The sequence below is a fragment of the Heterodontus francisci genome, chromosome 25, assembly GCF_036365525.1.
Source record: "Heterodontus francisci isolate sHetFra1 chromosome 25, sHetFra1.hap1, whole genome shotgun sequence".
Taxonomy (NCBI): domain Eukaryota; kingdom Metazoa; phylum Chordata; class Chondrichthyes; order Heterodontiformes; family Heterodontidae; genus Heterodontus; species Heterodontus francisci.
In genome coordinates this window covers 59,006,789-59,034,551 of record NC_090395.1, presented here as the reverse complement: position 1 = coordinate 59,034,551, position 27,763 = coordinate 59,006,789, and the positions used below count along the sequence as shown (strand labels likewise).

Sequence of the window (27,763 nt, the reverse complement as noted above, 5' to 3'; positions counted from 1 at the left end):
ATTCAATAAAAGCAAAATACTGCAGATGCTGGAAGTCTGAAATAAAAACAAGAAATGCTGGAAATACTCAGCAGGTCTGGCAGCATCTGTGGAGAGGCAAACAGAGTTAACGTTTCAGGTCAGTGACCCTTCATCAGAACTGGCAAAGGTTTTAAGCAAATAAAGCGGGGGTGGGGCAAGAGATAACAAAAGTGAAGGTGTTGCTAGGACAGGGTCACAGAGAATAACTGACCAGAAGGTCATGGAACAAAAACAAACAGGATGTTAATGGTGTGTTGAAAGACAAAGCATTAGTGCAGAGTGCTTGCCACCTCTGTTCCTCCTCTTTCTCCCATTCCCTCACCAATTGTGGTGAGGTTATCCAGCACTAACTCATTATCTGGGGCTGCCTTTCCTCTCTGACTTTCTTTCCCTCCTTCCTAGTTCCAACCTGACATGTTGTTAGCCAGGGCTAAGATTTATTTCAATTACGCCAGGCACAGACTTTGCAGTAAGTTGATGATGCTTGGTTGCCAAGAGATACCTTTATAACACAATTCTCAACAGAAATAAAATTCTGATGATCCACACCTCACCAGCAATACTCCAACCGGCAGCAATTTCACTTCCATTTTATAAAACTAACCACTTCCTGCACTCAACTTTTTTCCAAAAATATACTTTATTCATAAAAATCTGAAAAAATGCATTACAAAACACTTCAAAACAGCACCAAGTTGACATTCCAAAAGGTGCAAAGGAAATCAGTTTACTTCGATATAGGAGTGAGTTGCCTCACAACCCATCCATTCTATTTTACATGCCATGTACATTTTACAGCAAACCCATATTTGGTGCATACAGCCCAAGGGGTTTCCCATGGGTCCAGCCCCTCAGTTCACTTTGGTGGGAGGACCTTACACAGTGGTCTTTCCCATTGAGCCTTTGCACTCAACATTAAAAATCATTAGTTCTCCAAAGAATGTTTACAGTCTCAAGACAACTGAACACACACATATTTATACACTTAACCAAATTTAGAGTTAAACATTTTTTTGCGTTTCTCAGCTCAATACAGATATCTACAGGAAGAGAATTTTTAAAAATGTGTTTTGTTTCTGGATCAATTGATGAATTCTATTTATCTTGGCATAATGCAAATAAAGACCTTATTTGCATACTTTAGAGAAAAGAGATGAGTGTATTAAATGTCAGTAGATTATGTTTCATCATAAACATTTCACTTTGGTGCATCAAAATTTCTTTTCCACAGCTCCCTAATAAATGTTCTTCATCCTATGCTTTGATATCGCTAATGCAACTTCAATATGCACAATGACTACCCTTGGGTGTTAGCTGGCAGCAGCTAGCAGCATGCTTGCCTCCAAGTCTAAAGGTTGTGGGTTCAAGTCTCACTCCAGCGACTGAAGCCAATCATCCAAGCTGACACTTCAGTGCAATGCTGAGGGAGTGCTGCATTGTTGAAGTGTTGTCTTTTAGATAAGAAGTTAAATCGAGGCTCCATGTGGCCTCTCAGGTGGATGCTAAATGATTCCCAGGCGCTATTCAAAGACTACCAAGGGGTTTTTCCCAGTGTTGTGGCCAATACTTATCCCTCGATGAACATCACTAAAACACATTATCTGGTAATTATCTCATTGCTGTTTGAGAGATCTTGTTGTGTGCAAACTGGTTGCCATATTTCCCTACAACAGTGACTATACCTCAAAAGTACTTCACTGGCTGTGAAGCACTTTAGGATGTCTTGAGGTTGTGGAAAACAATCTAATTTTACAACATTATCGTACTCCTAAAAATGCATAGCATGAAGAAAACCAGTTTTGCAGAATAACTCCTTACCAAGGCCACTGTTTTCTGGGGATTGACAGTCATTCAACAATGCAGAATTTTTAATGGCATTTTGGGAAAATCATGATCCATGAAAGCCAATAGATCAGCAATGGTACTTCTAAGCACTAGGGCCTTTTGATGGTTCAGTTGGTAAGTGCTCTGCCTGATGTGCAACCAAACTATTATAGATTGGCAAGGCTCTAGATATGATCCTAAGGCAGTGGCAAACTAGTTGTTCAAATGCAGTGTACAATGCTCACAAAACATCACCTGTGGCAGCTAAATGGACAATTAAACATTTTTAATTTGAGTGTTGAGTGTTAAAGCTGCATTACTTAAGCCTCGGTTTGTTTTAAAGCATTAAGCCTCAGTTCCTTATCAAATCAACAGCATTTTTAAATTTATCAGAATATTTTATGAAAAATACATGATACAGACTGCAGTTTTATGGCCAATGCTTATTTAACCCAAGAGCACTCGAGCACCTTTCAGACATCTGAAAACATGCTGTTAGCCAGGGCTAAGATTCATTTCATTCACATCAGGCAGCCAAAGAAGCAGGAAATTTCCCGAATATATTTCTCAACAGAAATAAAATTCAGATGACACACAACTGACCAGTAATGTTATCTTCCAACCCGCAGCAAGTTCACCTGTTTTACAAAACACGCTAGTTTTGCAGGCAAACCAGCACCCACTCGGCACTCAGCAAGGTCCCATAATCAGCAAATTAGATAATTTACCAGTTAATCTGCTTTGTTGTTAGTTAAAGGATGAATGTTGGTCAGGTATCAGAACACCCAGCTCTTCTCTGGAGTGCGCTCTGGGATCTTTTACATCCAACCAATTCGCAAAATGAGCCACGATTTAACATCTCATCTGAAAGACTGCATGTCTAACAAGGCAGTACTACTCAGGCAAAACACTGAAGGGAGATTATACCACAGACATTATAGAAATGTGCAAAAGCAAAATACTGCGGCTGCTGGAAATCTGAAACAAAAACAGAAAATACTGGAAATATTCAGGTCTGGCAGCATCTGTGGAGAGAGAAAAAAAAGTTAACATTTCACAGATGCTGCCTGACCTGATGAGTATTTCCAGCATGTTCTGTGTTTATTATAGAAATGTGGCCCATTATGCAAAATAGGAGCCATCTTAAATTATTTGGCCCACTTAATTTTTTATAAACAAAATACTATTAAAAGTTGCTTGGCTACAGATATCAGATCCATCATCAAAACATTTCAGAACGAGCTTTTAGTCTGGTCTGAAGGGATTATTTATCTCAGCTGAAGTGCAGCCAAGAATGAAGTAGAACCTGGTCAGACAGCAAGAAAATATATATTTCTTTAAATTAAGCATGTAAGAGATAGAGATCATAGTGAATGGAAGCAAAGATAGCTGGATCCATCATGTATTTGCCCCTGCTCCCAAAGAACACTAAATGACAACTGCTTCATCAGGCCACTAGTAGAGATATAAGCCTCGATCCTATGTAATTCTGGTCATTATTTGTCTCTACATTTGAAAATAAAAACTAGCTTCAATGGGTTGGGAAGAGTCGAGCTCAGATTCCACTGTCTACCATCTTTCTGATGAGACAATAAACGGAGGCCCCATCTGCCTACTCTGGTGGATGTAAAAGATCTTATGGCATTATTTTGAAAAGTAGGGTAGCTATCCCCATGTCCTGGTTAATATTTATCCTTCAATTACCATAACAAAGACACATCATCTGGTCATCATCACATTGCTGTTTGAGGGAGTTTGCTATGTGCAAAATGGGCTCCCAGGTTTCCTTCATTACAAATAAAAACAAGAAATGCTGGAATCACTCAGCAGGTCTGGCAGCATCTGTGGAAAGCGAAGCAGATTTAATGTTTCGGGTCAGTGACCCTTCATCGCACTGACCCGAAACGTTAAATCTGCTTCTCGTTCCACAGATGCTGCCAGACCTGCTGAGTGATTCCAGCATTTCTTGTTTTTATTTCAGATTTCCAGCATCCGCAGTATTTTGCTTTTATCCTTCATTACAATACTGACTACATTTCAGAAGTACTTCAATGGCTGTAAAGCACTTTAAGACATTCGGTGGTCATGAAAAGTGCTTTCAATGCACATCTTTCTTTTTATCCTATTTCAAAGCATAACCATCAGTTTATGAATATATGTTACTTCTGATGACTACATTAATCTTGGGATTTGCAATGATATTTGTAACTTAGCAGATGTCAAGAAAAACTATGATCTTGTAAAATGATTTTATTTACAACAATCCATACTAGAAACTGGAGGGTTCATAGAATCAGTCATAGTTACCAGGTATCCAATTGCCAGTGCAAACACTGACAGAATGGCCAATAGCAACATTTAATGTGGATTTCGGCTTCTTACTGGAGTGGGTTGACAGTGGTTTCCCTGCAGATTTGCTCCTCTATCTCTCTCTCGCTCCCAGTATTGTGATCATACTTTTTTGCTTCTCAGCTCTAACCAAATAGATTCTATCCTTGCCCCCTCAACATTCTCTCTTTCCAACACTAGAATGTCTTCCATGATCAGTACTGCTACTCCACCTCCCTTACTTTCCTTCCGTATCTTTTCTGAACACTTCATATCTGAATATTAAGCATCCAGTCCTCACCATTTTTAAGCCACATTTCCATTACTGCCACTACATCATATTGCCAAACGGCTATTTGTGCGTGAGCTCACCAACGTTAGTCACACTTGGTTCATTTATATACATGTATTTTTAACCTGTCATATTCCTCGTAGTCCTTCTTAGTCTGCTCCTATTTCCTTCTCTAGTACTATCAAATACTCAACTACACTAGTGAACCCCCCCATGGGTACACTGGTCTTTTGAATAGGTGCTTCCTGCCAAAAATCTGGTCCCAATGCCCCAAGAATTTGAAGCCCTCCCTTTTGCAACATGCCTCAAACCACGCATTGATCTTCCCTATTGCTACACTTGCTAGCACTTAGCATTGGGAGTAATCCAGAGGTTACTATCTTTGAGGTCCTACTTTTTAAACTTCCTCCCCAGCTCCTGAAAGTCTGACCGTAGGACCTCAATACCTACCCTCTCTATGCCACCCCATATACATATTATAGCATGGAAGAGCACCATTCAACATTTAGCTCAGTGTTTTCAAAGCACCTTGAATATTTTGTAAGCGTTAAAGATATATGATGATATTAGAGGCAAAAGGTAGACACTACTAGATCATACATGATCAATCATTCATTAAAGAGTTGGATTCATGAAGTGTGAAGCCATAGTTAATGTATATTTCTCGTGAATTTTCTTTGGCTATTTATTTACTTTTTGATTGAACTGCAGGGATTCTAATTCCCTTTTACGGAGTACTGAATGTCTCGCCATGCCATTTTCTATTTCTATCCCATTTACATATCTTCTGTCTTTCCTGCCTTGATTTCTCTTTTTCATTTGTCTTAGATAGGTTGGCTCCTCTTTCAAATTTGCCAGTGAATGCAGCCAGACATTGTGACACATAATTTGATTTATAAACAGGCTTTTGACCTCCCCCCAACCATCTCCCTTTTTAACAAATTTGTTTATGCTCGAATAGAACAACAAAAGAATAGATATTTACCAAGTTCAGTAGGAAAAAATTCTTCTTTTCTTTTGGGCCTCCTTATCTCGAGAGACAATGGATACGCGCCTGGAGGTGGTCAGTGGTTTGTGAAGCAGCACCTGGAGTGGCTATAAAGGCCAATTCTGGAGTGACAGGCTCTTCCACAGGTGCTGCAGAGAAATTTGTTTGTCGGGGCTGTTGCACAGTTGGCTCTCCCCTTGCGCCTCTGTCTTTTTTCCTGCCAACTACTAAGTCTCTTCGACTCGCCACAATTTAGCCCTGTCTTTATGGCTGCCCGCCAGCTCTGGCGAATGCTGGCAACTGACTCCCACGACTTGTGATCAATGTCACACAATTTCATGTCGAGTTTGCAGACGTCTTTATAGCGGAGACATGGATGGCCGGTGGGTCTGATACCAGTGGCGAGCTCGCTGTACAATGTGTCTTTGGGGATCCTGCCATCTTCCATGCGGCTCACATGGCCAAGCCATCTCAAGCGCCGCTGACTCAGTAGTGTGTATAAGCTGGGGGTGTTGGCCGCTTCAAGGACTTCTGTGTTGGAGATATAGTCCTGCCACCTGATGCCAAGTATTCTCCGAAGGCAGCGAAGATGGAATGAATTGAGACGTCGCTCTTGGCTGGCATACGTTGTCCAGGCCTCGCTGCCGTAGAGCAAGGTACTGAGGACACAGGCCTGATACACTCGGACTTTTGTGTTCCGTGTCAGTGCGCCATTTTCCCACACTCTCTTGGCCAGTCTGGACATAGCAGTGGAAGCCTTACCCATGCGCTTGTTGATTTCTGCATCTAGAGACAGGCTACTGTCTCTTGATGCAGAAAAGATTACAGTATATTAATAACATGGATTGCTCCACTGAAGAGCTTGAACTTTAAAATATTTATTAAAAATCCCCAGTAGAGAATATGTTCATTCACTTTTGTAATAAATATCAAGGCAACATTTTCCCCAGGTTTGTCGGGTTAGATTGCAGAAACAGAATACTTGTGAGAGATGTATACTGCTTCACTCCAAAGCCAGGCACCAAGCAGAAGCACTCAATCCTTGGCCTTTAATGACAGATCAGCATAAAAATGCAATTCAGGCACAAAATGTTATATATATTTGTACATACATCGTAAGTGTTAAAACCATACTGAATATTTTAGTTTATGAATGTTCAACTTTGCTCTGCAAATTCACAACTTGTCGCCTCACATCAAATAAGAAGCAACATAAAAGAAATAAAATGTGCTGCAACATCGGAGGAGATATTTTTCTTAGTGATTATAGTGTTGTACTTTACACACACGCTTAATGTGGTAGCGCGCTTTAGGTGGGATTTGTTGCTGTTATATTGCAAATAACATTCTGAATTAAAGAATATACATTATTGTTTATTCTGTCATCTATGTCAATTGGTTAATTCTGTTTTGCTCCTTTCCATTCTTTTTTGTCATTCACCATATTACACAAAATCTTCCTTCTCAACTCCATCCCATTATAAAAAATCTGCCCAATCACATTCCAGCAGAAAAATAAATTCTCCCAAGTAACAGCTGCCATGGCAGTTCTCCACTTATTCCACTACATACTCTTAAAAGTAACATTTATAAAATAACTTCCACCTTTAATACAGCAAACTATCCCGAGGCACAAAGAGGAAATTCCCAAGGCACAGTTGAATGGGTAGATTTTGATGAGCCTTTGAAAACGAGAGAAGTGACAGAGTGAAAAGCTTTGGGAACAGAATTCCAGAATGCCGAGATTTTGGCTTTGCTGGTGCAGTGGGATGCCTGGTGAGAAAATGCATGAGGCCACAGACTGCAGCTTGGGGCATTGGGCTGTAGAAAGTTGCAGAGGTGGATGGAAGCCAGTGGAGGTCAGGGCAATAGGTGACTGGGACTTAGAACAGAAATAAAGGCCATCAGCAGAGGTCCAGTTGAGTTGGAATTTTTGAAGAGTGAAGCATGATAGCCTGCCAGGAAAACATCAAAAAGGTCAAGCTTGGTCATGACAAGGGAATAGGTAATATTAAAAATTCAAATTAAAAAGCGTACCCAAAAACCTAACTATACCATTTTCCGAATGCTAATAATTACACCCCCCCCCCACCCCATGTCACTCAGCTTCACAAACAGCCCAAACCTCACGTACGCCCTCTCCCAAATGATCAGAACCCAAACAATCACACAACGTGACCCAGCTGCCATTACAATTTGGAACAGTAACACTGCAATGACAGATGTATACAACATGGCTGAGCAATTAAACTGCAAGTCCTAGATATCTTGTAATGCACAATGTATTATTCTGCTGCTAAAGTGAATCAGTCAAGAATTAGGCTGCAGCGTCTTATCGATTTTAAGTAAATATCGGATTAGGTCAACGAGAATCTAATTACTTTTCAGTCTGTGAAACTGACAATCCAGGATAAATGCCTGGCTTTCTCTTCCCACCACCAAAAATTACAGACATTCTGCTTCTTACATTATTAAGCTATTTCCAGTTGCTGTGGGAGTTTTCCCTGTACATTCCAAATAACTGATTTGGTTGCTTTACATAAATGTGCACTGGAAATACTACTTCAGGACATACATAGATGAGGAAGAAGCAGAATGTAAATAATTAGAACATTAGAGTTGATATTATTGTAAAATCTCATGAGGCTTATAGCACAGCTTGTTCATTGTAATGTAAGTTTCCTAGGCAACCTGAATAGCAAAGACAGCTGTAATATACCCACTTGACTGTATTAAAAAGAGGAAAATAAATTAGTTTGCGTTAGCAGAAGGCATAAAGAACAGATGAAGAAGTTGTTATGTTGTTGCATAAGGCATTGCTCATACTGCATCTGGAGCTGTTGATGCAGTTCTAGTCAGCCAATTTTAGGAAAGGTATTACACTCCTTGAGAGGGTTGAAAGCTGACCAAGAGTTACATTGAGTCTACAGTACAGAAACAGGCCCTTCGGCTCTACTGGCCTATGCCGGCATTTATGCTCCACATGAGCCTCCTCCCACTCCTCTTCATTTAACCCTCTCTGAATATCCTTTTATTCCTTTCTCCCTCATTCACTCCTCTAGCTTCCTCTTAAACGCATCTATGCAATTTGCCTCAAATATTCCTTGCAGTAGCACATTCCACATTCTTCCCATTCTAGATCAAGAACTTTCTCCTGAGATGAGCAAACAAGGATTATTCTGGGTATCAGGAATTTGAGGAAATGAGTTGTGGAAGTTAGGTATGTTTTCTTTTGGAAAAGATTAAGAAGGGAATTGACAAACTTGAACCAGGTGAATTTTTCACTAAGGTGAAAGTTTCATATGCAAGGGATAGCATTTAAAAATAACAAACTTAGGAGTTTGAATGGAGGGCAGGCAGAAGTTAAAAGAAAAATACTGAGGACGCTGCAAGTCTGAAGTAAAAAGTGCTGGAAATACTCAGCAGGTCCGGCAGCATCTGTGGGGGAGAGAAATAGAGTTAACTTTTCAGGTCTGTGACCTTTCATCAGGTTAACTCTATCTCTCCCTTCAAAGGCAGAAGGTAATTTTTGTAGGGTTAATAAATTTATGGAATAAGCCAAGAGGGAAAGTTGTGTAAACGAATGTTCTAAATGAGTTCAAAGAGGAACTGGATACTTTCTGGAAAGAATGCATTAAAAGCTATCAAAAAGAAGTATTTTCAGGTATCTAAAATATTTTAATGGGCTCAATATGACCTAGTGAGATATATGACCACCTGAATATTTATACATTTACAGTTTGGATTCTGAGGTATTATATATAAATTGCACATTGTTTTAAGTACATTGCTGTCTTAGTAGATGATTAGCCCTTGCTGAAATGAGAATGAGGTATTGTCTATCAACTTTTGAGCTCTGATATGGAGCATTCCGAAGAGTGGTTACACCCAAAACATTAACTTGTTGTTTCATTTTACAGAGCCTGACACATCTGTGAAGTTTCAGCATTTTCTTTGTTTATGATCTACAAACATTCTGGCAGCAGCTTAACATTCATTACTTTTTGCAATTACGTTAAATGCTTCACTATACATTCTTTAGAACAGTCATGCTACATTTCTAATTAAACTTCCATAAATGTTGCTTACAGGAACCTAAATCCTTGCTGTGCACAAAATTAAATTGGAGGGATTGCTGATTATTCACAATCATTAAGTAATTTCCCTGGCCTCTAGTGAGTTTTTTTTCTTATTAAACTGTCTCTTGATTTTGATTACAGAATTCCCTTGCTGAATTCCAGGAAGTCTGCATGGAGTCCACAAACTGGAGCTGGTGACATCATCCAGAACATCCTTTCAGCAAGTCCAATCATAAGTTATCAGAGCCCAGTTATGATGGCGTTTTTAAAAATGTTTTTGTTGATTGTTGATCTTGGTTAATATAGATCAGAAACAGAATAACGTTCTCATTACACAGAACCAAAACTGATCTTAACACTTCTACAGCATCCATATGAATTTTCTATCTTCCACATTAACCATCTTTGTGGCTTTCTTACTCTGTTTAGGATTCTGCATTCACAAGCAAGTTCATTTAATTCAAATCCTATTTTCACACTAAACCCACCAAATTCTCAAAACTCCGAACTAGATCAAACTCACCCACGTTCTCAACCTGAACGCTCAAGTCAATTCATGAGCACAGGGAGTAAATGGTGAGGGTATTTCTAAATTCCACACAGTTAAAATAGTCACTGACTGCTTTTGCCCACACCTATTCTCACAATACCATGTACATAGCATTTACAGTACAGAAACAGGCCATTTGGCCCAACAGATTCATGACAGTAGAATAGCCACTGACAAAGTACTTCCTCCACTATTTCTGTATTGGGGAAAAACTTAATAAAGTTGAAACATTTTTTTTAACTACTCATTTAAATCAAGAACATTGCAGGATCTCTGATTCTCCCTACCTTCCTACTGTTGCCCCATTATGTCACAGTACAAACATGTCATGATCAAGCACAAAAATGAAACTGGATCTAATGTCAAATTGAGAGTAAGATGTCATCTATTTTGTACATTGAAAGTGGTATGTTCCACACTGCCAATCAGTTCCAAATCATGGGCAATTCTGCACTGTGGGATCACAGCCACTGGGAATGAGAGACTGGCCAAACGCATTTCACTTGAGCCTATATGACCTATTGGGAATGAGATTTTAATCCACTGGGTAAACTGGATGATAAAAGCATGCTTCTGTAACTCATTCTTTCTCCAGTCTCCAACATTGCATTTTAAAAGGCATCATACAGATCCAATTAGCTTTAAAAAAAAACTCAGTGCAACAATGTTAGTATTTAGCAAATGTAAGTCATTTCCTAATGCCTTTTTTACACATCTGATCAAGTCAAGTTTTCCCAATTCCATCGTTATCCAAGCACCATGGCCACAATAAGAGTTTATGTGAGACTTTCTACAATCGCATTGCTGCTGCTTCCTTGCCAAGGTGTCTGGCTGCTTTGACAGTCCCCCCACACAGTCAACACTCACCCACTTCCTCCCATTCACCGGCGGCAGCGATCGCTCGGCCTGGCGGAGGGGTCGCCGCAAAAAGCGAGGAAGAACTTTTCCTCCTCAGAAGTTTACTGAGGGTCTCTCCGGGCCTCGACTTCCTCATTTTAAAAAGGGATGGGCTGAGCTCCTCATTGCGTCAATACCGAGTGCCGGGGGTGCTGAATGGGCTCGGTGCAGCCGGCAATCCGGAGCCTCGCCCGAGCTCGCTATTGCTGCCTCTGATCTGCCTCTCCCTTCCCTGCGCTCGCCAGCAAAGCCCAGCCCAGCCCAGCCCTCGGAATCCGCAGTAACCAGGGCAACAGCGCATTCCACGGCAGGGACCCGCACCAGCAAGTTCAACAGGTGAAACCTCAATTGAAGCGAAGTGACTGCTTCCTCCTGGAGGAATTGCGCAGCAATGTACCCACCTGTCCAACCTCACTGGTTTGGAATGTCCACAATTTTTTTTTGCATTATTACCTCAGGGTTATTTGCAAATAACGCAAACTTCAGGATTTCAATGTAGCTCAGTATTTCCAGGAAGTAGAACATTGTGCTGAGTGGATAAATTAACTGGTGCTCACATTCTTGCAAATTTATAAGCAACAAATGCTGGCCTGCCAGTGATGTCCATATCCCATGAAAGAATTAAAAAAAATCTACAGGTTCCCCTTTATCCACCTGGTGTGTTACTTCCTCAAAGAACTCTAATAAATTAGTCAAAGATGATTTCCCTTTCACAAAACCATGTTGGCTCTGCCTGATTGTATTATGATTTTCTAAATGTCCTGCAATTACCTCCTTAACAATGCGTTTTCCCTGTGACAGATGTTAGGCTAACTGGCCTATAGTTCCTGCTTTCTGTCTCCCTCATTTCTTGAATAGAGGGGTTACATTTGTGATTTTCCAATCCACTGGGACCGTTCCAGAATCTAGGGAATTTTGGAAGATCACAACCAATGCATCTATTATCTCTGCAACCACTTCTTTAAAGACTTTAGGATGCAAACCAGCAGGTCCAGGAGCTTGTCAGCCTTTAGTTCTAATAGATTTCCCATTACCTTTTCCCTAGTGATTGTGATTGTTTTAAGTTCCTCCCTCCCTTTTACCTCTTGATTTTCAAGTATTCTTGGGATGTTTTTTGTGTCGTCTACAATGAAAACAGACACAGAATACCTGTTCAATACTTCTGCCATTTCCTTATTTCCCATTATTAATTCCCCAGTCTCACCCTCTAAGGGACAATGCTCACTTTAGTTACTCTTTTCCTTTTTAAATACTTGTAGAAACTCTTACTATCTGTTTTTTATATTTCTAGCTAGCTTTCTCACATACTCTAATTTCTTCCTCCTTATAGTTTTAGTTTAGTTTTAGAGATACAGCACTGAAACAGGCCCTTCGGCCCACCGAGTCTGTGCCGACCATCAACCACCCACTTATACTAATCCTACACTAATCCCATATCCCTACCACATCCCCACCTGTCCCTATATTTCCCTACCACTGACCTATACTAGGGGCAATTTATAATGGCCAATTAACCTATCAACCTGCAAGTTTTTGGCCTGTGGGAGGAAACCGGAGCACCCGAAGGAAACCCACGCAGACACAGGGAGAACTTGCAAACTCCACACAGGCAGTACCCAGAATTGAACCCGGGTCGCTGGAGCTGTGAGGCTGCAGTGCTAACCACTGTCACTCTTTGCTGGTTTCGAAAATCTGTCCAATCTTCTGACTTCCCACTAATCTTCACAGTATTGTACACTTTTTCTTCAAATTTTATATTATCCTAACTTGCTTAGTTAGCCACAGATGGTGCATCCTTCTCATAGAGTCTTTCTTTCTCACTGGAACATATTTTTGCTGAGAGTTATGAAATATCTCCTTAAATGTCTGCCACTGCTTCTCTACTGTCCTACCTTTTAATCTATTTTCCCAGTTCACTTTAGCCAACTCTGTCCTCATACCCGTGTAATTGCCTTTATTTAAGTTTAAGACACTAGTCTGAGACCCACATTTCTCACCATCAAACTGAATGTGAAATTCTATCATGTTATGATCACTGTTGCCTAGAGGCTCCTTTATTATGAGGTCCTTAATGAATTTGGCCTAACCATCAGCCTCAAGAAAACAAACATCATGGGGCAGGATGTCAGAAATGCTCCATCCATCAATATTGGCGACCACGCTCTGGAGGTGGTTCAAGAGTTCACCTACCTAGGCTCAACTATCACCAGTAACCTGTCTCTAGATGCAGAAATCAACAAGCGCATGGGAAAGGCTTCCACTGCTATGTCCAGACTGGCCAAGAGAGTGTGGGAAAATGGCGCACTGACACGGAACACAAAAGTCCGAGTGTATCAGGCCTGTGTCCTCAGTACCTTGCTCTATGGTAGCGAGGCCTGGACAACGTATGTCAGCCAAGAGCGACGTCTCAATTCATTCCATCTTCGCTGCCTCCGGAGAATACTTGGCATCAGGTGGCAGGACCGTATCTCCAACACAGAAGTCCTCGAGGCGGCCAACATCCCCAGCTTGTACACACTACTGAGTCAGCGGCGCTTGAGATGGCTTGGCCATGTGAGCCGCATGGAAGATGGCAGGATCCCCAAAGACACATTGTACAGCGAGCTCGCCACTGGTATCAGACCCACCGGCCGTCCATGTCTCCGCTATAAAGACGTCTGCAAACGCGACATGAAATCCTGTGACATTGATCACAAGTCGTGGGAGTCAGTTGCCAGCGTTCGCCAGAGCTGGCGGGCAGCCATAAAGACGGGGCTAAAATGTGGCAAGTCGAAGAGACCTAGTAGTTGGCAGGAAAAAAGACAGAGGCGCAAGGGGAGAGCCAACTGTGCAACAGCCCCGACAAACAAATTTCTCTGCAGCACCTGTGGAAAAGCCTGTCACTCTAGAATTGGCCTTTATAGCCACTCCAGGCGCTGCTTCACAAACCACTGACCACCTCCAGGTGCGTATCCATTGTCTCTCGAGATAAGGAGGCCCAAAAGAAAGAAAGAAAGAAATTAATCCTGTTGCATTGCACATTAGCAGGTCTAAAATAGCCCTGGTTGGCACTAGAAAGTTCTGCTGTAAGAAATTATCCCAAATACATTCTATGAACTCATCTTCCAGGTTACCTTTGCCAATCTGATTTGCCTAATCTATATGAAGATTAACATCACATTGAGAACATGTCTTAAATTTTGGCATCCAAGATTTTGCCTGAATATATCAAATACTAAATATTTTTGACAGAACAGATTTTGTTGTGTACCGAAATCCAGAGAGAAAATAAACTTCACCAAAACTGCACAGAACTTACAGATACATAACATGAGTAATGTAAATCACCCTGAATAGCATAATGAGAGAGGAAGTAGTAGAGGGTCTGACATCCGTGAAAGTGGATAAATCACCAGGGCTGGATGGATTGCATCTCAGGTTGCTAAAGGAAGCCAAGGAGGAAATAGCGATGCGCTGAGGATCATCTTCAAATCCTCACTGGATACGGGTAAAGTGCCAGAGGATTGGAGGTCTGCGAATGTGATACCATTGTTTAAAAGGGTGTGAGGGATAGGCCAAATAATTATAGACTGGTCAGTCTGATCTCGGTGGTGGGTAAGTTATAAAAATCAATTCTGAAGGACAGGATAAACTGCCATTTAGGAAGGCACAGATTGATCAGGGATAGTCAGCATGGATTTGTTCAGGGAAGGTCTTACTAACTTAATTGAATTCTTTGAGGAAGTAACGTGGAGGATTGATGAGGGTAGTGCAGTGGATGTGGCATTTGACAAGGTCCCGCATGGCAGACTGGTCAGTAAAATGAAAGCCCTGGGATATAGGGGAATGTGGCAGGTTGGATCCAAAATTGGCTCAGTGACAAGAAGCAAAGGGTAGTAGTCGACGGATGTTTTTGCAAATGGAAAGCTGTTTCCAGTGGTGTTCCACAGGGCTCAGTGTTGGGTCTCTTGCTGTATGTGATATATATTAATGATTTGGACTTAAATGTGGGAGTCATGATTGGGAAATTTGCTGATGACACAAAAATTGGCTGTGTAGTTGATAGTGAAGAGGATAGCTGTAGACTCCAGAATGATATCAAAAGTTTGGTTGATTGGGTGGAAAAGTGGCAAATGGAATTCAATCCAGAGAAATGTGAGGTAATGCACTTGGGGAGGGCAAATAAAGTTTAGTTTAGTTTAGAGATACAGCACTGAAACAGGCCCTTCGGCCCACCGAGTCTGTGCTGACCATCAACCACCCACTTTATACTAACCCTACACTAATTCCATATTCCTACCACATCCCCACCTGTCCCTATATTTCCCTACCACCTACCTATACTAGGGGCAATTTATAATGGCCAATTAACCTATCAACCTGCAAGTCTTTGGCATGTGGGAGGAAACCCACGCAGACACAGGAAGAACTTGCAAACTCCACACAGGCAGTACCCAGAATTGAACCCGGGTCGCTGGAGCTGTGAGGCTGCAGTGCTAAACACTGCGCCACTGTGCCGCCCAAAGTGAGTGAATACACAATAAACTGGAGGATATTGAGAGGTCCCTAAAGGTGGCAGAACAGGTAGATGGAGTGGTGAAGAAGGCATATGGAATGCTTTCCTTTATTGGCCAAGGTATAGAATACAAAAGCAGGGATGTAATGCTGGAACTCTATAAAACATTGGTTAGGCCACAGCTGGAGTATTGCTTACAGTTCTTTATGATTAGATTAGAGATACAGCACTGAAACAGGCCCTTCGGCCCACCGAGTCTGTGCCGAACATCAACCACCCATTTATACTAATCCTACACTAATCCCATATTCCTACCAAACATCCCCACCTGTCCCCATATTTCCCTACCACCTACCTATAGTAGTGACAATTTATAATGGCCAATTTACCTATCAACCGGCAAGTCTTTTGGCTTGTGGGAGGAAACCGGAGCACCCGGAGAAAACCCACGCAGACACAGGGAGAACTTGCAAACTCCACACAGGCAGTACCCAGAATTGAACCCGGGTCGCTGGAGCTGTGAGGCTGCGGTGCTAACCACTGCGCCACTGGTCACCACATTACAGGAAGGACATAATTGCTATGGAGAGAGTACAGAGGAGATTTACAAGAATGCTGCCAGGACTTGAAGTTGCAGCTATGAGGAAAGATTGGATTGTCTAGGGTTGTTTTCCTTAGAATAGAGGGGGCTGAGGGGTGACTTAATTGAGGTGTACAAAATTATGAGGGGCCTAGATAGAGTAGACAGGAAGGACCTGTTTCCCCTTGGGGAGAGGTCAATTAGCGAGGGCACAGATTTAAGGTGGTTGGCAGAAGGATTAGAGGGGACATGAGGAAAAACTTTTTCACCCAGAGGGTGGTGGGTGTCTGGAATTCACTGCCTGGAATGGTGGTGGAGGCAGAAACCCTCAATTCTTTTAAAAGGTACCTGGACATGCACCTGAAGTGCTGTAACCTGCAAGGCTATGGACCAGGTGCTAGAAGATTGAATTAGATTAGACGGCTAGTTTTTTCAGCCAGCACAGACACGATGGGCTGAATGGCCTCCTGCTGTGCCGTAATTTTTCTATGGTTCTATGAACTTTAGCTATCCAGGGAAATACACTATAGTGTGTTAATACCTCAATTATATAATTACAACTTCAGAGGTGAAATTGTCTTCCTATTAAGTGACTAACCAAAGCCACTAGGAGCTACTTTTATGTAATTGTTCTGGAGCATGAGTGGTTAGAAAAAGATATAGAAATATCACAAGAAAATATTGACTCCATTTCCATTGAACACATCAATATATCATGCAATTTCTGCTTCTTAAATATTTGTTCTTCAGATGTGGGTGCTGCAGGCAAGGTAGCAATTATTGTTCATCCATTGTTGCCCTAAGATGGTGGTGGTGATGGCTCTTGTTAAACCACAGCAGTGCTTGTAGAGATGGTGCTCCCACATGGTGTTAGGTAGGAAATTCCAGGATATTGACCCAGCATTGAAGATGCCGGTCCAAGTCCTGATGGAATATGGCTTGTAGGTGTTCCCATGACATTTCTATTATTGTAGATGGTAGAGGTTGAAGGGGAGGGAGGTGCTATTACAGTAACCTCGGTGGGTTGCTACAGTTCATCCTGTAAATTATATATACTGCAGCCAAAGATGGAGGGAATAGATATTGAGTCTGGTAATAATGGTGCCGATCAAGCAAACTCTGTCCTGCTGTTGAGCATCTTGGCTTTGTTATGTCAGCATCAACCATGCGAGTGGTGAGTATTCCATCACACTTTTGACTTGAGACTTGTAGATGTTGAATAGACTTTGAGAGGTCAGGAGGTGAGCCATTCATTACTGAATATCCAGCCTCTGCCTTACCTTTGTAGCCAGCGGTGATATGGCTGATCCAATTAAGTTGGTGGTCAATAGTGATCCACAGGATGTTTGTTTATGGTAGGGGACTGCACAATCAAAGGTCCGGGGAAATGGCTGGGTTTTATTCTTGTTCAGGTCATCATTACCTGGCAGTTATGTGGCACAAATGTAACCTGCCACTTCTCAGCCCAAGCCCAGACCCTGTTGTAGGTTGGCATGGAGAAGTCGTAAATGGGGCTGAACACTGAAATCATCAGAAAATACTCCCACACCTGACATCAGGAAGGGAGAAGGTCCTTGATGAAGCAACCAATAACAGTTGGGCCAGGGGCGCTTGCCTGAGTGACATCGTGAGGCTGTGTTGTCTGACCTCCAACAACCACAACCATTTTTCTTTGTGTCAGGTACAACTCCATCCACTGGAGAATTTTCCTTTTGACCCCTGTCATGCTCACGCATGGAGACATTATGAACTATATAATGAACGTATGAAACAAACCCAAAAACAGACACTTTTCCTGAAAACCAAGATGGAGTCAAGAGGTCAGGTGACCTTATTCCGTACTGCCAATACACATGGAAGCTACAAGAACCCTGAGTTAGTCTTCATGTCTGGATCAGTCTTGGAGAAGGTATTAAAATGTAAATGGCCCATTCTGTGTTAACGGCGAGCTCCCTTCAACAAATTGGGTTACCAATGGCATGGCAGACATAGTGGGCTGGATTCTGTTCTCCCCAAGGCGTCGGGTTCCGTGGTGGGGGGAGGCTGGAAGATGGTTCCGGATGAGGCCCGCCATGGACCTCAACACCGTGAGGGCCCGGCCCGATCCTCCCGGTGGCAGCAAGGCTCCGTGGCGGCCCTCCCCACCCCACTGGGCAATGGGACCACAATTTAAATATTCAAATGAATTAATTTATTCAATTTAAATAGGTTTACATGTGATCTGGAGAGCCCACCGCGATCTTCGGCATGGCAGCCGGCACTCCTGCAACTTCAGATCACCATCCGGGGAAACACAGCGCCACACTGGTGGGGAGGGGCGAGGAGGTAGATTTGTCAGTTCGCGGGGAGGCAGGACGGGGTCAAGTATATGTAATGGGTTGGTGGGAAAGGTTGAACCTTAACCTTTGTGCAGTTTGGGGGGAAGGTTAGATGTAAAAAGGTAAGTGTTTTTGGGGGGGTGGAAGGGCAAATAGTTACTGTAATTGTTATTGGGGGGCTAGTTATTTATTTTTTGGGGTAGGATATTAAAAATTTAAATTGGGCGGCAGGGCTGGCTGCTCTTTAAAAATGGCTCCGGTGCCTACGCACAGGCAGCTGATGCCATTGCTGGGGGTGGACAGCCCACCCCCTCCTCGAGATTGGGGGGGTTGGCGGGCCGCCCCGGCTATTTAAATGAGCAGCTGCGCTTGAGTTGTGTCGCCTTTTTGATGTGTGGCCTGCCATTTTTCGGGCTCTTAAAATCCAGCCCAGTGTCTCCAAATTCAAACTCAAATGAATGGGTGTGAAAAACCTCACTTTATCAAAATGGAATGAAGGTGGGTGACACCCAGACCCCATTGTCTAACAATTATCCCACCGTCAGACACCATTTATGAGGACAATGGTAAAGAGTAATGGTCACATGACAGAAACCAGGGGTCTGATTAGGAGCTTAATAGCAGTATATACTGGACAGACAAAAAGAGGGCTAGAGTGAAAAAGATTTCATCTGCTCCAGTGGAAGAAGAAGGACCCTGCCTAAGTGCACCCATCTTTAAACTATAATTAAGCAGTGACTTGAACTCCATACGTGAGAAATTGTACCCCGGTTTTCGACATTGAACTGTGACTGAGATACAACAAAACAAAGTCAGCAACAATGCATTTGCCCTCCTGAAACTTTCCAAGTTTTGTCTTCAGTGAACCAGGAAAAAGGAAAACTAGCCTACACCATTTTTTAAATCTTCACCCCAGGGGAAGAACGCAAGGTTTATGGTGAACTCTTTTAAAAACCATCGGACCTAAATGCATGTTATCTTCTACTCTCTTATCTTTTCTTGTTTGTGTGTGTGCGTCCCTGTATGCATGTGTGTGGGTGAAGTTGCGAATATTTTTGGGTATTGTACAATAAACATTTATCTTTCTTTAAACCCATGAGAAAGCCTGTCATTTGTTTGTTGACCATTAAAATGTTCAGGCATTAAAACACATTTCTAATAAAAACACTGTCTTCGGTCAACTAAGAGGTGAAAAAGGGAAACCATCCCTATCATTTCCCACCTGTCCGTGGCACCCCCATATGAACCTCAGTTTTTGCCAGGGATCTTTTGTACTTTTCTGATGAAAGGTCACAGACCTGAAATGTTAACTCTGTTTTTCTCTCCACAGATGCTGCCAGACCTGATGAGTATTTCCAACACTGTCTGTTTTTATCTCAGATTTCCAGCATCCACAGTATTTGGCTTTTACCTTTACTACCATACTTGGTTCAAATGATCCATGGATGTCGAGGGTAGCTACATTTACCTCTTCTGGCATTCGACCCTTGTGTTCATATCTGGAACATGACATGATGCCTAGAGCAGAATGGTTATGGCAAAATCCCAATTGAACATTAGTGAGTAGGTGTCACTTGATTTTAATCATGATGACTCCTTTGATCACTTTACTGACGTTTGAGCGGAAGCAAGATTTATCTTGTTTCTTGTGTGTAGGACATAGCTGAGTAATCTTCTACATTGTCAGGTGGATGTCATAGCTGTACTGGAACAGCTTGGCTGTGGGAGCAGTGAGCTCTGGTGCAAAGGCCTTGAGTACTGTAGCCAGGGTGTCGTTAAAGTCTTAACTAAAGCCTTTGCTATATCTAGTACACCTAATGTTATATGAAATAAGCCAAATTGGCTCGATGTTGATATGTATCATGGTGGGGACCTTGGGAGGGGGTAGAATGAGATCATGACCTTTAGCTCAAAACACTTGCAAATATTTCAGCCTCCGGTTGAGAATGGTAATGTTCTAAGAACTTTACTCACTTACCTGGTCTGTCCACTTTACATATGAACGTATGAACTAGGAGCAGGAGTAGGCCATTTGGCCCCTCTAGCCTGATCCACCATTCCACAAGATTGTGACTGATCGGTTTGTGGACTCAACTTCACTTTCCTGCCTGCCCCCGATACCCTTTGACTCCCCTGTTTGTCAAGAAACTGTCTACCTCTGCCTTAAAAACATTCAATGACCCTGCCTCCACCAGTCTCTGGGGAAGAGAGTCCCACAGACTCAAGACATTCTGAGAGAAAAAAATTCTTCTCATTTCTGTCTTAAATGGGATACCCCTTATTTTTAAACTGTGCCGCCTTGTTTTAGTCTCTCTCACAAGGGGAAACATCCTTTCCACATCCATCCTGTCAAGTCCCCTCAGGATCTTATATGTTTCAATAAGATCACCTTTCATCCTTCTAAATTCCAATGAATACAGACTCAACCTTTCCTCGTAAGATAACCCTCTCATCCCAGGAATCAGTCAAGTGAACCTTCTCTGAATTGCTTCCAATGCAGTTATATCCCTCCTCAAGTAAGGAGACCAAAGCTCTACACAGTACTCTAGGTGTGGTCTCACCAATGCCCTGTACAACTGTAACAAAACATCCCCACTTTTATATTCCATTCTTCTTTGAATAAATGACATCATTGCATTTGTACCAATTGTTTGCAAGTGTGATATTAACAGTCAACCTCAACATGTGGCATTGGAGGCACTTGTAAGACAGACTGGGCCCACACGTTGCCAGTTAATGCTTAAATTCAATTCACAGTTTGCATATTGGGATTTTAAGTCACTACTTCTGAGTTGCTAGTCCAGCACCATAACCATTAGACTAATAATTGGTTGCTTGAACTTAATTGCGCTTGAACTGAGTGGCTTGCTAGGCCATTTCAGAGGGCAGTTAAGAGTCAACCACATTGCTGTGGGTCTGGAGTCACATGTAGGCCAGACCAAGTAAGGGCAGCAGATTTCCTTCACTAAAGGACATTAGTGAACCAGATGAGTTTTTACATCAGTGGTAGTTTCACAGCTCCATTACTGAGACTAGCTTTCAATTCCAATTTTTTTTGGTATTAATTAATTGAATTTAAATTCCACCAGCTGCCCTGGGGGCATTTGAACCCATGTCCCCAGGATATCAGCCTGGGCCTCTGGATTAATAGATCAGTGATATTACCACTCCGCCACCATGTACTTGGATTTCCAAAAGGCATTCGATAAGGTGCCACATGAAGGTTACTACATAAAATAACAGTTCATGGTGTAGGGGGTAACATATTAGCATGGATAGAGGTTTGGTTAGCTAACAGGAAGCTGAGAGTAAGGATAAATGGGTCATTTTTGGGTTGACAAGCCTTTACCAGTGGAGAGCCGCAGGGATCAGTGCTAGGGCCTCAACTGTTTACAATCTATATCAATGACTTGGATGAAGGGACTGAATGTATGGTAGCCAAATTTACTGACGACACAAAGATAGGTAGGAAAGTAAGCTGTCAAGAGGACAGAAAGAGTCTACAAAGGGATTTAGATAGGTTAAGTGAGTGGGCAAAAATTTGCAGATGGAGTATAATGTCAGAAAATGTGAACTTGTTCACTTTGGCAGGAAGAATAGAAAAGCAGTGTATTATCTGAATGGAGAGAGTGAACATTAGTCCAAAAGGTTAGAGGAGAAAAAGGCACAGTTTCGCACAAATTGGTGATAACTTGGCAATCTAATTTCTGTTACACTGAAAACAAAAAGAAAATCCTGCAGCTGCTGAAAACATGAAATAAAAATCAGAAAGTGCTGGAAACACACACCAGGATTTTGTTTCCAGCCCGATGTCGGGTTCTGTGGCGGGGAGGGGGGTGGCCGGAGAATCGGAGCGGCCAAGCCTGATCATCCTGGGGGCGGGATAGGCCGACTTTGGACTTCCCATCCAGAGGCCAAATGAGGCCCTTAAATGGCCTTTTGATGGCGATGGCCAATTAAGGGCCTCTTCCCGCCGCTGCTGTGATTTTACCAGCAGCAGGTGGGGGGGGAGGGGGAGTGCTACGCTGTGCGGGGAGGACATCTTGGAATATGAGGCACTTTCCTTGTGGGCTTGGGGGAATGTCCTTCCTTTGTGGGCAATTCATGGCCCTTTGAGGACCCCGCCCCGGAGCCACTGTACCCCCGCCATCCAGGGACACCTCTCCCTCTGGACTAAACACCTACACCCCCACCCCACCTCGCCAGGGCCTTCTGGACTGGCCCGGAGACCCCACCTCACCTACCTCGGGTCCGGCGTTCCATCGCTCCCACTGGCACTGCCAATACTGCTGAGATGCCAGCACTGTGATTGACTGGCATCTCTTGGGGGAAGGATCCCCCTCCCTATTAAGTGTTTAAACGGACGGGGATCCTGCTTCCTTAAACTTCGACCCCAAAAGGTGGGAGGATCGCTCCAGGCATCAGAAAAAATGCAGAGGCAGGGGTCGCCCCGTCTTTTCGGGCCGGCACTGGGAGCCCCGCCTCCTGCATAAAATCCAGCCCCAATCGGTGAAGAAACAAAAAAGTTAGCGTTTCAGGCATAAATAATCATCACAAATAAAAGATATCAGATGAACAGCTTATAAGGACAGAGTGTGGGAAAGAACAAAAATGCACAGGAAATGAAAAAGAATGAGTTGTAAAATGATTAGATGGAGAACAGGAATGGTTCAACTGACCAAAATTATAGCACAAAACAAAAGTAGGTATGATGAGAGAAATAACATTTCCCTTTCTTTGCAGAGGCTGTCTGACTTGCTGAGCACTTTCTGTTTTTGTACATAGGCTGGATTTTACAGCCCCCCCCCACCCCCGACATTGGGATTCATGGCGGGGGCTGGAAAATGCCTCTGGCAGAGGTCTGCCACGGGCCTCGACGCTGGGAAGGTCCAGCACGATATTTCTGGTGGCGGCAAGGCCTCATGGTGGCCCCCCCCTACCGCACAGCAATTGGACCAAAATTTAAATATGTTAATTTGATTAAAATAAATTAATTAATTACTAACCCGGTCCCGCTGTCCATTCTGGTGTCATATTGGTACCAGTTGTTGGCACTCCCGTGCCTTCGGATCTCCATCTGGTGATCTACGGCGGAACACTGGTGGGGAGGGGGCAGCAGGTAAGTTTCTCAGTGCAGGAGGGGGGGAGCGGGGTAAAACTAATTTCATTGATCTGGGGGTGGTGGGACAAGGTAAAGTTTACAGCTGATGAACTCTGGGAGTGGGATGGTCGGGAGCACAAGGTAAATGTTTCGGGGGGTGGGGGAGAGGGCAGGTTATTATTTCCAAGGTTATTGGGGGGGGGCGTATGGGAGAGGGTCAGGATAAATTTATTTCATTTCTTAAAAGCGCTGTATCTTAAAAAATTTAAATTGCAATGTAGGGCTCGAAGCTCTTTAAAAATGACGTCGGCGCCTGATGTCATTGCCAGGGATGGACAATCTGCCCACTCCATGTCATTGATGGGGGGTGGGGGGCCCACCCTGGACATTTAAATGAGCCATCATGCTGAATATCGCAGCAGCTCCGCATGGACAGACCGCCATTTTTGAAGCTCGCCACCGAGATTGGCAGCGAACTTATAACATCCAGCCCCTTGTCTCACTGCATTGTGGTACAGCATATGCATCACTTTGGTTATAAATGTATTCCACTTTTCATCATCCCGGCAATTTGGGAAATCTCCATAATATGATATCTTGTGGTGGCTTAATATTATGCGAGCTCCAGTCAAATTAAAGAAGCTGACAATGTGTCTATCAGTCCTTGGCCTGATGCGCATCGATGCTGGTATATCTTCTTCTTTGGCCTCCTTATCTCGAGAGACAATGGGTACCTGGAGGTGGTCAGTGGTGTGTGGAGCAGCACCTGGAGTGGCTATAAAGGCCAATTCTAGAGTGACAGGCTCTTCCACAGGTGCTGCAGAAAAATTTGTTTGTCGGGGCTGTTACACAGTTGGCTCTCCCCTTGCGCCTCTGTCATTTTTCCTGCCAACTGCTAATTCTCTTCGACTCGCCACACTTTAGCCCCGCCTTTATGGCTGTCCGCCAGCTCTGGCGAACGCTGGCAACTGACTCCCACGACTTGTGATCAATGTCACAAGACTTCATGTCGCGTTTGCAGATGTCTTTAAAGCGGAGACATGGACGGCCGGTGGGTCTGATACCAGTGGCGAGCTCGCTGTACAATGTGTCTTTGGGGATCCTGCCATCTTCCATGCGGCTCACATGGCCAAGCCATCTCAAGCGCCGCTGACTCAGTAGTGTGTACAAGCTGGGGATGTTGGCCACCTCGAGGACTTCTGTGTTGGAGATACGGTCCTGCCACCTGAGGCCAAGTATTCTCCGGAGGCAGCGAAGATGGAATGAATTGAGACGTCGCTCTTGGCTGACATACGTTGTCCAGGCCTCGCTGCCATAGAGCAAGGTACTGAGGACACAGGCCTGATACACTCGGACTTTTGTGTTCCGTGTCAGTGCGCCATTTTCCCACACTCTCTTGGCCAGTCTGGACATAGCAGTGGAAGCCTTTCCCATGCGCTTGTTGATTTCTGCATCTAGAGACAGGTTACTGGTGATAGTTGAGCCTAGGTAGGTGAACCCTTGAACCACATCCAGAGCGTGGTCGCCAATATTGATGGATGGAGCATTTCTGACGTCCTGCCCCATGATGTTTGTTTTCTTGAGGCTGATGGTTAGGCCAAATTCATTGCAGGCAGCCGCAAACCTGTCGATGAGACTCTGCAGGCATTCTTCAGTGTGAGATGTTAAAGCAGCATCGTCAGCAAAGAGGAGTTCCCTGATGAGGACTTTCCGTACTTTGGACTTCGCTCTTAGACGGGCAAGGTTGAACAACCTGCCCCCTGATCTTGTGTGGAGGAAAATTCCTTCTTCAGAGGACTTGAACATATGTGAAAGCAGCAGGGAGAAGAAAATCCCAAAAAGTGTGGGTGCAAGAACACAGCCCTGTTTCACACCACTCAGGATAGGAAAGGGGTCTGATGAGGAGCCACCATGTTGAATTGTGCCTTTCATATTGTCATGGAATGAGGTGATGATACTTAGTAGCTTTGGTGGACATCCAATGGATGTCATGTCATTGGTGCCAACGCAAACAGATGGACCGCTGGGTTGAGCACTACCTAGAACTGTACTCCAGGGAGAATGCTGTCACTGAGACTGCCCTCAATGCAGCCCAGCCTCTACCAGTCATGGATGAGCTGGACATACAGCCAACCAAATCGGAACTCAGTGATGCCATTGATTCCCTAGCCAGCGGAAAAGCCCCTGGGAAGGACAGCATTACCCCTGAAATAATCAAGAGTGCCAAGCCTGCTATACTCTCAGCACTACATGAACTGCTATGCCTGTGCTGGGACGAGGGAGCAGTACCCCAGGACATGCGCGATGCCAACATCATCACCCTCTATAAAAACAAAGGTGACCGCGGTGACTGCAACAACTACCGTGGAATCTCCCTGCTCAGCATAGTGGGGAAAGTCTTTGCTCGAGTCGCTCTGAACAGGCTCCAGAAGCTGGCCGAGCGCGTCTACCCTGAGGCACAGTGTGGCTTTCGTGCAGAGAGATCGACTATTGACATGCTGTTCTCCCTTCGTCAGATACAGGAGAAATGCCGTGAACAACAGATGCCCCTCTACATTGCTTTCATTGATCTCACCAAAGCCTTTGACCTCGTCAGCAGACGTGGTCTCTTCAGACTACTAGAAAAGATCGGATGTCCACCAAAGCTACTAAGTATCATCACCTCATTCCATGACAATATGAAAGGCACAATTCAACATGGTGGCTCCTCATCAGAGCCCTTTCCTATCCTGAGTGGTGTGAAACAGGGCTGTGTTCTCGCACCCACACTTTTTGGGATTTTCTTCTCCCTGCTGCTTTCACATGCGTTCAAATCCTCTGAAGAAGGAATTTTCCTCCACACAAGATCAGGGGGCAGGTTGTTCAACCTTGCCCGTCTAAGAGCGAAGTCCAAAGTACGGAAAGTCCTCATCAGAGAACTCCTCTTTGCTGACGATGCTGCTTTAACATCTCACACTGAAGAATGCCTGCAGAGTCTCATCGACAGGTTTGCGTCTGCCTGCAATGAATTTGGCCTAACCATCAGCCTCAAGAAAACGAACATCATGGGGCAGGATGTCAGAAATGCTCCATCCATCAATATTGGCGACCACGCTCTGGAAGTGGTTCAAGAGTTCACCTACCTAGGCTCAACTATCACCAGTAACCTGTCTCTAGATGCAGAAATCAACAAGCGCATGGGTAAGGCTTCCACTGCTATGTCCAGACTGGCCAAGAGAGTGTGGGAAAATGGCGCACTGACACGGAACACAAAAGTCCGAGTGTATCAGGCCTGTGTCCTCAGTACCTTGCTCTACGGCAGCGAGGCCTGGACAACGTATGCCAGCCAAGAGCGACGTCTCAATTCATTCCATCTTCGCTGCCTTCGGAGAATACTTGGCATCAGGTGGCAGGACTATATCTCCAACACAGAAGTCCTTGAAGCGGCCAACACCCCCAGCTTATACACACTACTGAGTCAGCGGCGCTTGAGATGGCTTGGCCATGTGAGCCGCATGGAAGATGGCAGGATCCCCAAAGACACATTGTACAGCGAGCTCGCCACTGGTATCAGACCCACCGGCCGTCCATGTCTCCGTTATAAAGACGTCTGCAAACGTGACATGAAATCGTGTGACATTGATCACAAGTCGTGGGAGTCAGTTGCCAGCATTCGCCAGAGCTGGCGGGCAGCCATAAAGACAGGGCTAAATTGTGGCGAGTCGAAGAGACTTAGTAGTTGGCAGGAAAAAAGACAGAGGCGCAAGGGGAGAGCCAACTGTGCAACAGCCCCAACAAACAAATTTCTCTGCAGCACCTGTGGAAGAGCCTGTCACTCCAGAATTGGCCTTTATAGCCACTCCAGGCGCTGCTTCACAAACCACTGACCACCTCCAGGCGCGTATCCATTGTCTCTCGAGATAAGGAGGCCCAAAAGAAAAAAGAAAGAAGGACATCCAATATTTTCTAGTAGTCTGAAGAGACCACGTCTGCTGACGAGGTCAAAGGCTTTGGTGAGATCAATGAAAGCAATGTAGAGGGGCATCTGTTGTTCGCGGCATTTCTCCTGTATCTGACGAAGGGAGAACAGCATGTCAACAGTCGTTCTCTCTGCACAAAAGCCACACTGTGCCTCAGGGTAGATGCGCTCGGCCAGCTTCTGGAGCCTGTTTAGAGTGACTCGAGCAAAGACTTTCCCCACTATGCTGAGCAGGGAGATTCCACGGTAGTTGTTGCAGTCACCGCGGTCACCTTTGTTTTTATAGAGGGTGATGATATTGGCATCATATATAGCAATGGCAAATACTCAGA

The 27,763-nt window shown here is 43.9% G+C and overlaps 1 protein-coding gene across 1 annotated transcript in view; it reads right to left on the bottom strand.

Moving 5' to 3' along the window:
• LOC137383898 (uncharacterized) overlaps positions 1-11,299 on the bottom strand; it is a 71,901-nt gene extending 60,602 nt beyond the window's left edge. The window contains exon 1 of the mRNA XM_068057274.1: positions 10,950-11,299. Coding sequence (XP_067913375.1) covers positions 10,950-11,076 — 127 coding nt within the window. The 5' untranslated portion in view covers positions 11,077-11,299. The remainder of the gene's footprint in view (positions 1-10,949) is intronic.
• Between the last annotated feature and the right edge of the window lie 16,464 nt (positions 11,300-27,763).